Below are 14342 nucleotides of genomic sequence, written 5' to 3' on the forward strand. Positions count from 1 at the left end.
TATGGTATTGTAGTGCAGTTTTTATTTTAATTAGACAAAACACGTTTTACTGTTCAAAAATGGTTTAACATATGAACAACATTGTATTGGTTGTGTATTTGGTTCAATATCATCTCCACTTGAACATCTGTCCTTGTTTCCTCGCTTCCTTGATGAGGACCAGATTGACTGAATGTTTCTTCATGTTCGGACTCACCCCGAGGACCTGAGCGAGAACAGGAAGTGCTGGTTTTACAAGCAGAGCTAGCCAGCTAGTTTTAGGGAGGTGGGTTAGTTTGGCCTTTAATTCAGTCGTCACAATGGGGCTGTTCGGCAGAACATCAGAAAAACCACCAAAAGACCTGGTGAGTACTAACTGCTGAACACCAGGACCCTCTTTGAGAGTTTTGTCCGTAGAAACAAAACAACGTAAGCGCCTTTTGCTAACCTGCTATCGTTAGCTGTCAGGGTTACTCCGTCCAATCTGTTGCTGCTTCTGCTGAGTGGACAGCTGATGTTACTTTAGTAAACAAGTTGAAACAGTCCCTGTAATATCATCCTGCTTTAATCAGTATTATGTGTACCGTGTTGTACGTTTTACGTCCGTTTATATGCCTCTAATGTTTCTTTCTGTACTGACAACCAACTAGCTAGCATACAAGCTAACCCTGGTAGCTGTCGGACACCTCGATGTAAACAAATCCTGATTGTTTTAGCTTTAGCTCAGATGACATCATGATCTGTTACAGTTTAGCTGTTAAACATTGCTTTAATCTAATGTAACACGCAATGCTTTGTTGAAGTGGGTGCTACAACTTACTGTAGCTGTTTAAGGTAACTACTGCAGTTTGTAATAACGATGTATGATTTCAGGTCACAGAGTGGTCTCAAAAAATCAGGAAGGAAATGAGAGTGATTGACAGACAAATCCGAGGTAAGATACAGTCAGAATGTGACACTACCACTGAACATAAGAAAATTAATAATGTGTGTTTATTGTAAAATGTTTGTGCAGTGTAGTCATTTACATTGTAGTTCCATAACAATTCTGTAATTTCAAGCAATCATAAAACAAAAAGTATTTTTAAAATATCTTATATTTTGAAGGATCATTTTAAAGAATTTCACATTGATTGGTACTGGTTATCTCATTGGCTTAAAAAATATAAAATTAAAATAATTATGGTATAAATTATTCATAAAATAAAGTTGTGTTTTTAAACCATATTAGCTTTAACAGTGTTTGTGTTGTATATAATATAAAGCCCTTTTGTTTCAGATATTCAAAGGGAAGAAGAAAAAGTTAAAAGATCCATTAAAGATGCTGCCAAAAGGGGCCAGAAGGATGTGTGCGTGGTTCTCGCAAAGGAGATGATTCAGTCAAAACGAGCCGTCACCAAACTTTACGCTTCCAAAGCTCACATGAACTCTGTTCTCCTCAGCATGAAGAATCAGCTCGGTGAGTTTGGGAGAACCTCCATTAGACAGGACAACTTGTATCATACATATGTCAAATGATATACTGTCATCAGTCAAACCAGTGTTCTCTTTTATCATAAAACTTCATTTCGGCTCTGCACTGTTTGTGAAGGAACTGTATTTTGTGTGTTTCTAGCTGTACTTCGTGTAGCCGGGGCCCTGCAGAAAAGCACAGAGGTGATGAAAGCGATGCAAAACCTAGTAAAGATCCCAGAGATCCAGGGAGCCATGAGGGAGCTTTCAAAGGAGATGATGAAGGTAAATTCCAGTGCCCAACATAAATGAGAACAATTAACCAAACATCAAGTAACTAGAAGAAGTTGAACATTTCATCTAATTCGTCTAATCACCATCTATCATTACTTCATTATAATACACTGTTGCATGTTAATCTTTCAGGCTGGCATCATTGAGGAAATGCTTGAAGACACATTTGAGAGCATGGAAGATGGAGAGGACATGGAGGAAGCAGCAGAGGAGGAAGTTGACAAGATCCTCTTTGACATCACAGCAGGTGAAGACATTTGTTCTCATCAGTTAATCACATTACATAATTACATTCCTGTTTTGTTCAAATTATAAGACTTTGTTGTCTAATTCTTCTTAGAATTAAGTTTAAGATTATTAATACTGAATCCTCTATTTCGTGGTGCTATTTGCTTTGTCAGGTGCCCTTGGCAAAGCGCCCAGCAAAGTCACTGATGCCCTGCCTGAAATAAAGCCCCCTGAAGCTGCTGCGGCTTCAGATGATGAGTCAGAGGAGGACATTGAAGAGATGCAGTCAAGATTGGCAGCTTTGAGGAGCTAAGGTGAACTGCCACTGCTCTGTCAAAGTCAGCTCACTCTAATAAGGACAATTGTGGTGCTGGGTGTACAGTGCTGAGCATCCTCTCCACTCCATATTATAAGTAACATAATCATTTGGGGTTAACTTCGTGCTACGACAGTTGGTGTCTTTAAAACGTTTTTTTTTATATAGGAAGTTTTGTCTTCTCAGCCAGAAGAAAATGTGTATTGCTTTATTTTGTCTTTTATTATCGGGGGTGACCCTAGGTAAGTCTTTATTATCCAAAGTCAAACAGAAGGTTTAAGAAAGTGTAAATAATGTAAGTAAGGAAAGCCTGCTGTGCCTACAGTGCTTCATCATATTCTTATGTCCTAAGTTACGGACTGGTGGTCCTTTGGTACTTGGATATTTATGATCCTAATAAGCGATTAGATAACCGCCCTGCCCTTAAAACACACCCCAAATCGCTATTCAGCAGTTGCTCCAAATCTGTTCAGATACATTTTGTTAGAAACAGCTGTTCTGTTTACTGCTAACACGCCTATATCTGAAACACTACAGACGGTGGATGGATTCATCAATTTTGATAGTTGATTTCTGTACAGCTAAATTGTATCTGTTCTATATGTGATTATACATGTTAAGTGCACTCATCAGAAAAGTACACGCATACTACCCCTAACCCATTTATTTTGCATTAACATTCAGCTTGTCAAATCTTAGACTTTGTATTACGGTTGAGTTCCTTACCAGCAGGAAGACGAAAAGGAAATGAAAAGGTTGGTTAGTGCAGAACCTATGTATTGTGGAAGTACTGTGTGTATAATTTTTCTGTGTGAATGGGGGGAAAAAAATAAGAAAATAAACTTTTAAGAACAAAGGCTGTTGATATCCAGACTGTATTACACCAAATCATGCTTCTAGCAACAACTTACTTTACAGTAAGCCCCTTAACCTCACAGTAAACACTGAACTCTTGGCTAAATATGATCAGATATGAGTTTTTAGGTCATCCTGAACTGGTTGGCTTGCAACAGCACACTCAACAGGTCGGAAACTGTACTGCACAGAAATCTAATTTGGTTGACACTAACACCTGTCCTGCTGAAAGGCTACTCAGCTATACAACTCCAAGGTGAGTAAACTGAGTGGGATATTTTTGTTATTCTTCTGTTTATGACTAGGAATTTAAGTGCAATATATAGACATTTACAATCTAGGTTATGTCTTTTAAAGCGCAGGAAACAAATCTTTTTTGGTAGGGCATTTCATGTTCCTATTCATTCAAAAGGGATTCGATTTCTTCCAGCCTTTAGTGGCTTTTGTTTTGCTTTAACAAAACTATTCCTCTGTTCTCGTGCTACAGTATGTAGGCCAGAGGCTGGACAAAGCAAAGGTACAGTAGCTCTAATGGAGCTGTTATTCCCAGTTTGTCCACGGGCATCAAGTTAAAGATTTGTAATTTCTTCTGAAATACTATGGTCACATGTTAAGCTAAAAAAACAACAACTGATGATAAGTCAATTCACAGGAAATGAATGGGCAACTTGTTAGATATTCAACTCATAATCTTGGTTATCAAACAAAAACGGCAACCATTCTCTGCTTTTACCTTATGTATTGTTATCACTTTAAAGTGAAGAATATTGGCTTTTGGACTGTTGGTCTGACAAACCAAATAATTTAAAAATAACGTTCATTTGATTTTAGAGAGTTGTGATTGAAAAGAGTTTCGTTCCTAACCACATAATGAATATTTCTAGTCAAAATGACCGAACACTTAAGTTTCTGGATCTCTGATCAAATGATAAAGCTGCCATTTCTGCAGTTGCAAAGTGCTCAATACACACTCTGTGCACCTAAGAGGAGAGCTGGTCAGTATGGGCTCAAAATATAATATAATATAATATTTCCTTTCAAGACCACCCTCCGGTATTCCTACTATCATATCACAACCAGCCAGGCAGCCTCATCTACCCAGCAGACATTCTGAGTATCTGTATCTGTCTGTGCAAGGCAACACTGCCATCTATGGATAAGAGTTGTGGTGTGTTTATTCTGCATCACGTTGCCGCCAGTGTGCGTCCAAACGTCGCCTCCTGACTGTCAACTGGAGGAAACTCCTCCCAGCAGACAGCGCGTCCTGTCGCCTTTCAAGCGCAATGGTCTCGTGGATCATCTCTAGGCTTGTGGTGTAAGTCATTTTAATATTTCTTTACATATTTTCTGTCATAGACTAGCTTCATAATAAATATCTGTTCCCTGTTATTGTGGCTATTTGAGGCGCACCTTAACGGTGCAGCAGCGGCGCGCTTTACAAGCCCCCGCAAATTGTCTAATATGTAATCGAAACCAGACCTAGGTGTCTAAAGAGAGTGGTTTATTATTGTGTTGTAGTGGAAAGCAGTCCAAATTCCAACAGATTGCACTTTGCCATTTCATCAACAGGAATGCTGAGCTAGGCCTGTGTAGACCTGATGTATTTCTGAACAGCGCTCAGTATCATGCCACTCTTTGTGTTTGTGCCCTTATTTATCACAGACAAAGAGGTAACGTGATTGACTGAATCATGTATTATCATCCATGAAATGATATGAGTCAGATCCAAAAATCAGAGGCAGAGAGCTAAATGTCAGTGAGCAGCGAGATGACTGTCAGAACAACAGGAGCGTTCAGTGAGTGGAGCAATATGCTCTGTTGATGTCCCATATTGGAAAATACAAAAGGGATGGGTCAGCCTTCTCAGGTTACAATGCAAGAGTTGTTCATGTAATAAGAAATGTATGCATACATCCAGATACACTCCCTTAAAGCTGGAGCTCGGAATGATAACGGATATGACGAGATTTAAGTTATGGTTATTTTCACCTGCACAAAGTATGAATCAGCGCCATTGCAGCCCGTGTGGAGTAGTCTACTCCAACAGCGGGCCCAACCTCAAAATAGTGAGGCAATTAAATTTAGATTACTAGATATAGTTACATAGATTGAACAGTCGCAGCCCAGGCTGCTTTCCACCCTGTTATATGCATCATTCTGGGTCCATTCTCCAACATGACCCTCTCAGTAGCGTCTCCCACAGATGATCTGTTTATTTTTAGTGCCCTTGTGTTTTTTCGGAGCAAAGGCAGCGGGAGAGCTGCAACATGATGTGGGTCAGTAATTTGATCATGTCGCCCTCACAGCTGTTGCCTGGCTGTAACACGTCTCTGTGGGACACCCTGCAGCACAGGTGTCTGCCTAGGACTTGAAATGTTAAGAAAGAAATAAAACGCTCAGAATTTATGGCTGGAAATTTAGCTTCAGGACAGCTTGTTCAGCAAAATCAGCCAGGGCTAAATCTAGCTTTTCAGGGTTGATTTAATAGTTCCTCTCTGGAGGGGAAACCTGGTTGATAACCTGTAAATCAGTTTAGTTATTGTGGCAGGTAGCTCAGAAGGCTCATGGAATAAAATGAGCTGTATATACTGAAACAAAGCAAAACATTTCCAAATACTTTTCATGGATTTGGGAAGGCATTTAGTTAGACATTTACTATTTTAGCCAAGGTAATTTCGAATCTCTTCCTTCAATATGCGGTCCAAAATTATTTGTAACATTTCAAATCCCTTGAATTTAAAGTTTTTTTCATGCATATTTATCATATATCTCGGGGTGCAGTGTTTAATATTTTGTTTCTCGAGTTAATGGGCACATTTTCTGCTTTCTAGACTTATCTTCGGTACACTTTATCCTGCATACTCATCTTATAAAGCTGTGAAGTCGAAAGATGTGAAAGAATACGTAAGTATATCATTTGTATTTCAGTGACTTCCTTAAATATGTAATTCATTAAAGTATTGTGTGCTACTTTAACTTTCACTGTTGTCTTACATTTTAGGTAAAATGGATGATGTACTGGATAATATTTGCCCTATTCACTGCTGTGGAAGTATTTACAGATATGTTTCTTTGCTGGTAAGTAGCTTATTTGCATACCCCTTAACCAAGTTTATATCACTTATTCTGTCACAGATGGAATAATGTGTTTTCCTTATGCTTTGTTATAAAAGTGGCTCCATCATTTTGTGTCTTTGTTGCAGGATTCCTTTCTACTATGAACTGAAGATAGCCTTTGTGGTGTGGCTGCTGTCCCCTTACACTAAAGGCTCCAGTGTGCTGTACAGGAAGTTTGTTCATCCTACGCTTTCCTCAAAAGAAAAGGTGAAATCCCTCCCTTTGTCGTACCTTCCTATTCTTGGAGGGATCCAAGGAAAGTCTTTGGGCAAAAAATGTAGTTTAACTTAGCCTGCATGTTTTGTAACTAATAGAATTTGAGCTTCGCAGCTGTCCAGTGAACAAGGTGCCCTTTCTGTTTTTTCTAGCTGTTAAGGATGTGTTGGCAGGACAGGAGAGAGGAAATGTCATAGTGATCCTCCCTTTCTCCTTTCCTTTTTCCTCCTTGTTTAAGTCAGGAAACACATTAGTGAGTTGGTGGAGATAAGTAAGACAATTAAGCAATATAAGAAGCAAATGTCAACATGGCACATAAATTAAGTAGTGAATTAATAACATTGAGGGAGACAACATTAACATAATTTTCTTTCTGTTCTTGTTACAGGACATTGACGAGTATATCTGCCAAGCCAAGGACAAAAGCTATGACACACTGGTGCATTTTGGGAGAAAAGGGCTGAATGTTGCCGCCACAGCTGCTGTCCTGGCTGCAACAAAGGTAATGCAGACTCTGGATATTTTGTTTGTTTTGACCTGGGGGTACAGTAGGGGGCGTTGTATATAAATCCTATGCACCCAGGCTTATTCAGTGTTTGTTTTTAAAGTAGCCTATTGTCACGATGATCCATGTTGTTGACACACTGCCACTAACACTAGATAAAAATCTTGTTTTACCCTTTCTAGAGCCAAGGGGTCCTGTCAGACAGATTGAGGAGCTTCAGTATGCAGGATCTGTCTTCCTATGAGTCTGACACCATTAAAACCGGCCCTGGCACTACGCAGCCTGCAGCAGCACAACCTCGACCCAGGTCCATGATGCGCAGCAAGTCGGAGAGCTGCAACAAGGGTGAGCATACATTACTCTGGCCAGCACAGGAAATTGTTATTGGGGCATAATAAAACTCCCTTGTAGTGCTGAGAATATAAGCCATAATGGTGCTATTATAACACAATAATAGTGCCTGGTTCGTTTGTGTAAAACTGATTATCTTTTAGATTTCTGTCTTCCTATTCCAGCTTGTTTAAGCTGTCAGATATTGTGTAGAGCCTCTGCTTTCCTGAGTGGGCCCCAAGCGTCAGTCCTGCCTTCCTGTTTGGAGCAGGTCAGGTGTCGCAGGCCTGCCAGGCCCACCAGCCTTTGATTAAACTCACATGTAGCTGGGGGGATTTGTTCCCACCATCATGTGGAAACAGTTGTTGTTTGTTTTATTCTGGATCGGGTCCTTAAGTACTTATTCTCAGCTGATAATTATTCCTTTGAAGAGAAAATCAAGACATAAAGAAAACTTTATACTCAATTATTGATTTTCCCTAATTAAACAATAATAAACTTAGGTTATTTTATTTTATAATATTGGCACCAAATCCCATTAATACCCCAAAATGTTTTACTCCGTCACTAAATACTTAATTTTCAATTTATTTATGACTTTCACGAGATAAGAACTTTTAGAATTGTCAACCTCAGTAAGAGGACTTTACAGGAGTAACACAAATTCAATAAACCACAGACATGTTGTTCATACCTTCCACTGATCCTTCTTTACGGCACAGGACAGGATTTTGATATGACTGAGTATGAGGTGTTGGGGTTGGACCAATGGGACTCCAAGGAGTCGCTGTCCAAGACCATTTCCACTTCTGAGTCCGAGTCCACACTCATTACGCCCTCACTGACGCCCCAGTCCTCTCCACCCTCCACACCCTCTCCACCTCCCTCTTTTTCTGCTCCAGAGGAAACTGAAGAGGTGGAGAGAGGGCTGCAGGTAGCATCAAGCTCTCCGCAGTTGAGGCTGATGAAGAGGAAGGCTCCTGAGGTACAATGCCTCGTCAATGTGGCTTCTCAGCTGCTGCCTGAATCTAACCGGCCCTTGAGAGTGGGGATTTACTCACAGATTCACTAATTTCTGGTGCTGGATAGCTAAACAAATCATCACTGTTCAGAACTCCTGCAACTGTGGAGAGTGTTTAGTGGAGTCATTGTTTGGTTCAAATGAACGTGTGATCCTGCATGGGTGCAATTGTTCACTGGTTTGGAAATGTGGCATGGGATAAAAATAGAAACATGGATTTAAAACATTGCTTTCCAATTAATTTCAACCCTGATAATAACTTGATAACGTGATGTTTATGGAAATTATTCTCCATAGTCGGTCCCTAGGTGTGAACCCTGAATTGGTTTTAATTAATACATTTTAACCTCTAATGTCACTTTGTTGGGCATGGTGATGCTGAATTAAGCAGCACGGTTCTAAGGACAAAACACAGCAATATTCTATATTTTTCTTACTGTTTACCAATCCCATGAAGAAAAAACAAGTTGACTGCATTGATTCTACAACTAAGTATTATCATTTTAAGCCAAAGCCTGATATTACTTATTCCTGTTTGCCAGAGACTATTAAAAATAACTCAAACACATGAGCCACAGCTGCACTGGGTGACTTATTTCTACAGTAGATTGAACATTGGTACTATATTTGAGTTAAAACTATCCCAGAATCATGCGTCCTGCGGCCATCAATACTTAGTAAAGGACAACATGTTTATTAATCTGCAGCTAGCTGAAAATGGTCCCCAACAAATGCATCTGTTTAAGCAATGTTTCTAAAAATATGCAGTGCCCAGCTATTATTGACTTATTAAAAAAAATCAACTAACTACCTGCTTTTATAGATCCTTATTAGGAACTAATGGGCTTTGGAAAGGAAGAAAAATACAAAATACAGCCAGCAGTATCCTTTAAATAACGTGTGTAAATCAATTAAATACTGTCTTTATTTGTCCTCCCTTCTAGCCTCCTCTTAGAGTCTTAAGGCCTCTCACAAGATCCAGGAGTGCTCTCTCCGAACAATGAAGCCATGTGAAACTGTCCTAAAGACTCCAGCTGCCTTCGCTGCAAGAAGTAAAAATATGAATGGCCAAAAGCTACATGACTAAAGCAGCCTTGCTTTGGAATAAGGTATTACCAAAGTGACCTATGATGACCCCTCTATTTATATAACATCTTGTGGCTCATGATTTGAAAAACCTTGAGGGATGTGATATTGATATGAATGAATGGTCTCCATGCTGATAGACATTTTTACTTTGATGGGTTATTTTTTATGTTTTTATGTACAGTGTGTGTGTACTTCATCTTTCTGAGTTGATTGTTTTTATATATCAGGTTTGGGTCAGCAATTGCATGTGTGTCTTCCCAGACATTGGTCCGCTGTTAATTAACAGAATGTACTTTCATGAATACTACAAGCCGGAGTGAGAGTTACATGGTCAATGTAAGAGAAGGTAGTAAAAGCCAATGTTCAATAGAAAAGTCTTACCCACATTTAATCTGTCCTAGAGAAATATCTATGTTCAGCTGATTAATTCTCATGTCATTCAGAAATCACTCAAAAACCTGTTCTAAGTTTAAACTTCATACCTTTGTAACACTGAACATTCAGACACCAGTGGCAGACAATATTTTGTTACTTATCTCTCTATTAAAGCCTTAAAGAAAGACATAAAAACGTAAAATGTATTTCTAACAAATAAGTTGTCATTAAACAATCATTTTGCACTATGTTCACAATACAAACAGACTCTCAATGCTCCTAAATGTCCCCAAAAAAGCCACAAACATTTTGTTATAACAAATTAACAGCTAGATATCATCACTAAAACTGTATTATTGCTTTTATTCTAGTAAATAAATACTGATTTGTATTACGAGTGAAAGTATAAATGAAGTCACTACTACAGGATGTTACGGAGAATACTGTTTTTGACAATGTACTGTTCATTTGATCATTAATTTGGCAATGGTTGGCCAATTAGGAATATGTTACTTTGAACTATAGCAGAAATAGGGTATACCATGAGTAAACATTTATTGAATATAAACATGGTTGTTTTTCCATTAGATATCACTGTGTAGTGCTCTGCTGTTAACTGAGCAACACTAAACCCAGTGATCTTACCTTCTGCTTGCTGATTTTTAAGAATTCATTAGAGTGACTTTATTAGTTTGCAGGTTTACAAACTTGCATTTAAGTTTAAAGTGCATGTTGATACACTGTATGTTTTCATGCTTTACCTTATTCACTGAGCCTAAAACATAGCAACATCACACAAAGTATCACTGTGTTGGTTGTCAATGTGAGAACTTCTGCCGTAGATCTAACATGTTCATCCTTTTAACGGTTTCATTAAGAGTGTGAAGTCGGAAGTTTCAAACAAAAGCTTCTCAGGTACAGCTGTTCTGTTTACACGTCGCTCACTCTGATGTTGTAGATACACTTATGCACATACACTGTCCTTTTAATGGACATATGGTGAAAAAAAATGAAACAGGAAAAATCGATTATGTGTTTCAACGTTAGTAGTATCAGTGTTAGTGATGGATGTGATATCCTATTAAAATTCATGCAAAGCAAACGAGAAAAAAAAAGGTTGCTAAGAAGCAGATTTGTATACATGTGCTTAAACTGATAAACCATCACTGCATGATGTTTGTTATGAATTTGTATTAACATTTGATTCAAGTGAGTTTGCTCAGATAACTTGCAGGTAAACGATGAATCATTTTTGTCATGTTCTGTTGCTTTGTAGGAAGAATGTGAAATGTTCTGACTATACATCCATGTTGGCTATACATATATATGAATACTGTCTTATGTACTGGTAAATTAGCCACTTTGACTTCATTCATGAGGAGATACCACTTAAGTAATTTGGTTCTGGCAGGCCAGAATGTCAAAAAAATTAAATTCTACCCGATTGTGAAATACAAAACTAAGGTGAAGTAATGAAATGATGGTTAATTGCCATCAATTAATCTTTCTACTGGATTTCTGTTAAAAATCGATTTACAGCCATTAAAGACTAAGTAAAGAATTGTCTTTGTTTTAATCATTTTTGTGTGTTATTTGAAAAAAAGAGCATTCAAAAGGAAAGCATAATTTAACATACGATTTTATTACTTACACATTGAAATGAAACACAAAAAATAGATGTCAATACGTGAATCAGCATATTACACTTTGAGGTTGACCCGATCGTGGTACTTCAGGTACGGATCATCAACAAACCAGTTCCTCCTTTTCCAAAAAGAGGTTGTCATCTTATCCAGAAGCTTGCTTTGTGATTTGTTACAGAATACATGCTCCCTCAGGCGGTTTTGCCTAGCAGGTTTCTTTGTCCACAGTTTCTTTTTGTATCCAGCCTGTAAACAATGTCAACAAGAAGACAGGTTGGCAACACTCGGTTTTAAAAATGTGCGAACATAAGAAATGGCTGATTGTTTGTCAGTTCTTAGCAAATTATTCATACCTTGCGTCTTATCCAAAGATCACAGTGCAGCCTCATGAATCTCTCTGTCACAGATTTGACAGACTTCCTCTTTCCCTTCTTCAGACTGACATAGGTCAGACTTCGGGTTGGCTGTTGAGTCAGACTGGGAATAAGAGCTGATACCCTACAACAACAGAGAGTAGAGAAAGGGAACACCTATTGTTAATCAGTCAGATAAATGCCAAGATCCATAACTATGGGAGTCTCAGGCCTTTTTGAGGCTGGATGCTTAATTAAAGAACGTTCAATTCAATGAAATTACAGAACAATATTTTATCTCTTAACACAAGTCTTTGTTTTATTTGCTCAGGTTTTGAAATATACTTATGGAGTAGAGTAAAGTGGAGAATGACATTCTGTTTGTGGTGCTTAACTCTTTTGGATGTTCAATCTTTACATCATATAAATAAAAACGAATTATCAAATGACAAGAGGTAGATATGGAACAAAGTATTTTTTGTTGCACCCTTACTGACTATAATCTCAGCCCAGATTTGTTTTCACCACGCACGGTATAAAATTAGTTCATATTCTATATGTTGTGACATCAAGATATCACTTAAATGGAACAGTGGAGTAGACAACTTCATGCGTTATATTATATTGCCTATAGTTTAAATGTAATTATTTAACACGATGAATAGGAGAGTTTTAAAGATAAAAGTGGTTGATATATTCAACTATGAAGTGGTGACAGGGTTGTACCTTTGAAGGATGTTGCAGCGGGTCGTCAGGCACAACGCAGACCGCAGAGGAGCGCGACAAGCGGTTGCTGCAGAGCCGTGGAGAGGGGCAGGCTGGATGAGGCTGGAGAGCGGACAGAGCTGTTGTGTCCTGGCACATAGAGAGACAGACAGCGGCCTCAGCAGCGCTGTCAGACACAAGGACAACATGAAAACACATGCGGAGGCAGGTCAGCACAGAGAAAACCTAGCATTGTTGCTAATTAGCTAATTTTGCAACACCTGAACTAGCTGTGCTATCAAACAACACGTGTTCCCACAATTACGCCAAAAGCTCAGTCTTTTAGAATATGGAACACCACTAAATATTTACATGTTTAGGAGTGTGAGATATTAAAATGTTTAATGTCAAATTGTTGGTACATACCAGACACCCTTCTTGCAAAGGCGGCCGCCATCTTTTCTCCTTGATATTCGCGTATGTACGGAGTCCTGTTAGGACAAATGTCATTGTTATTGCGCATACTGTGCATATGTTTAGAAAATCCAGAATTGATTATCAGAAAAATATGGCGAAATAACAGTTTTGTTGGATTTGGTTTAATATAGTTCCTATGTGTACTATTGTATCTTTCTCGCTGAAAACATTTCAGAGGCAAAAACTGTACTTTTAACCACTCTACCTTCATTTGACATCCATTTAAATTATATATTTAAAAGAAGATTACACTTTAAGATATAGGGAATGTGCTGCCCTTTGCAACAATTATATGCTTCTTTCATGTAAATGTATCATTTTAACAAATCTACTAATTACATGTTATTATACTTACATTTATTTACTGTAACTAACTGTACTTTTATAAGAGTTTTAATGAATGCAGGAATTTTGAATAGAGGAGCTTATTTCCACATTATAACTATTTTTACTGAAGTAAAGGATCAAGTACCTCTTGCACCACTGCTGACTGTTGTTGAAATAAAAATCCTGGTAACATAGAATAACTGTGTATGACGTTTCAGTCTCAAGAAAGTATGCTAGTACTCTGGCATCAACTTTCTGTGCATGTTACACTTCAGAATAGTGTTGTGTGCAACTCTCAGCTTAATCTGTCTTTCTACTCCATGGTTGTCACACTCTGTAAACTTGTTTATCGGAACCACAGATCTGCTATTTGTCACAGTCTCCCATTTGATGTTTACATAATGTGGAAAGAAATGTTCACTAGTGTGAGCAAACCACATATTTGTTAGAGGGACTTTTCCTTTTTCCTTCAGTCTGGTGAACTTTGTAGTATCCCCTGAATAAATATTCTTCATTGCACAAATTATTACCATCTCATTGCAGGAAATGCTAGGTGCAACTGATGCAATGAACAATGGCCCTTGATCTGGACTTTGATCTGGAATTTGTGAAATCATAAATTATTAATTTCACCTTTGATTTTCCAGCTATAACATGTCTAAATATCTGTAGTAGAGGTCCATATTGTTTTAAAACCATTGTGCAATAGTCAGACATGAATATGTATACAAAAAATAAGAGCTTAATCTAGAATGATATTCAAGTTGCATATAATAGAAAAATAAGATTTAGATTGCAGAGGATAGGGACATTATACCATTTCCATTTTTCGGACCCCTCAACTTTATACCACCTTAAAATAATACTTGTAAATGGCAGATTTGTACCACTACATCTTTTACATCTTTGAAGCTTTGAAGAGGTCACGCTGTCTTGACAGTAAGATAAGATAAGATTTACCTTTATTACTCCCCGTGGGGAAATTCAAGGGTTTATGCAGCAACAGAGAAGAGGAAAAACAGTATCGGTTCACAAAGGGATATGAAACACAAATTCTAAA

General features: G+C 38.1%; 3 protein-coding genes across 3 annotated transcripts; 2 read left to right on the forward strand and 1 right to left on the reverse strand.

Annotated features, from left to right (window-relative positions):
* Window positions 1-97: 97 nt before the first annotated feature.
* On the forward strand, window positions 98-3125 carry chmp3 (charged multivesicular body protein 3). Its single transcript, XM_063909518.1, has 6 exons — window positions 98-344; window positions 853-913; window positions 1259-1438; window positions 1595-1716; window positions 1858-1972; window positions 2127-3125. The coding sequence occupies exons 1-6, from the start codon at window positions 300-302 to the stop codon at window positions 2264-2266; spliced, it is 663 nt and encodes a 220-aa protein (XP_063765588.1). The 5' UTR covers window positions 98-299; the 3' UTR covers window positions 2267-3125.
* Window positions 3126-4334: 1209 nt separating this feature from the next.
* reep1 (receptor accessory protein 1) lies at window positions 4335-11339 on the forward strand. The gene is made up of 8 exons (XM_063909110.1): window positions 4335-4439; window positions 5956-6028; window positions 6126-6202; window positions 6328-6448; window positions 6846-6959; window positions 7145-7307; window positions 8015-8277; window positions 9258-11339. Exons 1-8 carry the CDS (start codon window positions 4408-4410, stop codon window positions 9315-9317), a joined length of 903 nt encoding a protein of 300 aa, XP_063765180.1. The 5' UTR covers window positions 4335-4407; the 3' UTR covers window positions 9318-11339.
* A 61-nt stretch (window positions 11340-11400) lies between these two features.
* Window positions 11401-12969, reverse strand: mrpl35 (mitochondrial ribosomal protein L35). Its single transcript, XM_063909111.1, has 4 exons — window positions 12905-12969; window positions 12500-12665; window positions 11774-11918; window positions 11401-11666 (listed from the first exon to the last, which is right to left on the reverse strand). Exons 1-4 carry the CDS (start codon window positions 12933-12935, stop codon window positions 11478-11480), a joined length of 531 nt encoding a protein of 176 aa, XP_063765181.1. The 5' UTR covers window positions 12936-12969; the 3' UTR covers window positions 11401-11477.
* Between the last annotated feature and the right edge of the window lie 1373 nt (window positions 12970-14342).

Source organism: Eleginops maclovinus, chromosome 19, assembly GCF_036324505.1.
Source record: "Eleginops maclovinus isolate JMC-PN-2008 ecotype Puerto Natales chromosome 19, JC_Emac_rtc_rv5, whole genome shotgun sequence".
Lineage (NCBI taxonomy): Eukaryota > Metazoa > Chordata > Actinopteri > Perciformes > Eleginopidae > Eleginops > Eleginops maclovinus.

Coding starts and splice junctions, on each gene's coding strand:
- chmp3 (XM_063909518.1), top strand. CDS start 300: ATGGGGCTGTTCGGCAGAACATCAGAAAAACCACCAAAAGACCTG. Junction 345..852: donor AAAAACCACCAAAAGACCTG/GTGAGTACTAAC, acceptor GTATGATTTCAG/GTCACAGAGTGGTCTCAAAA. Junction 1,439..1,594: donor CAGCATGAAGAATCAGCTCG/GTGAGTTTGGGA, acceptor GTGTGTTTCTAG/CTGTACTTCGTGTAGCCGGG.
- reep1 (XM_063909110.1), top strand. CDS start 4,408: ATGGTCTCGTGGATCATCTCTAGGCTTGTGGT. Junction 6,029..6,125: donor CGAAAGATGTGAAAGAATAC/GTAAGTATATCA, acceptor CTTACATTTTAG/GTAAAATGGATGATGTACTG. Junction 6,203..6,327: donor ACAGATATGTTTCTTTGCTG/GTAAGTAGCTTA, acceptor TCTTTGTTGCAG/GATTCCTTTCTACTATGAAC.
- mrpl35 (XM_063909111.1), bottom strand. CDS start 12,935: ATGGCGGCCGCCTTTGCAAGAAGGGTGTCTG. Junction 12,666..12,904: donor CTTTGCAAGAAGGGTGTCTG/GTATGTACCAAC, acceptor TGTGTCTGACAG/CGCTGCTGAGGCCGCTGTCT. Junction 11,919..12,499: donor CGCTGCAACATCCTTCAAAG/GTACAACCCTGT, acceptor CTGTTGTTGTAG/GGTATCAGCTCTTATTCCCA.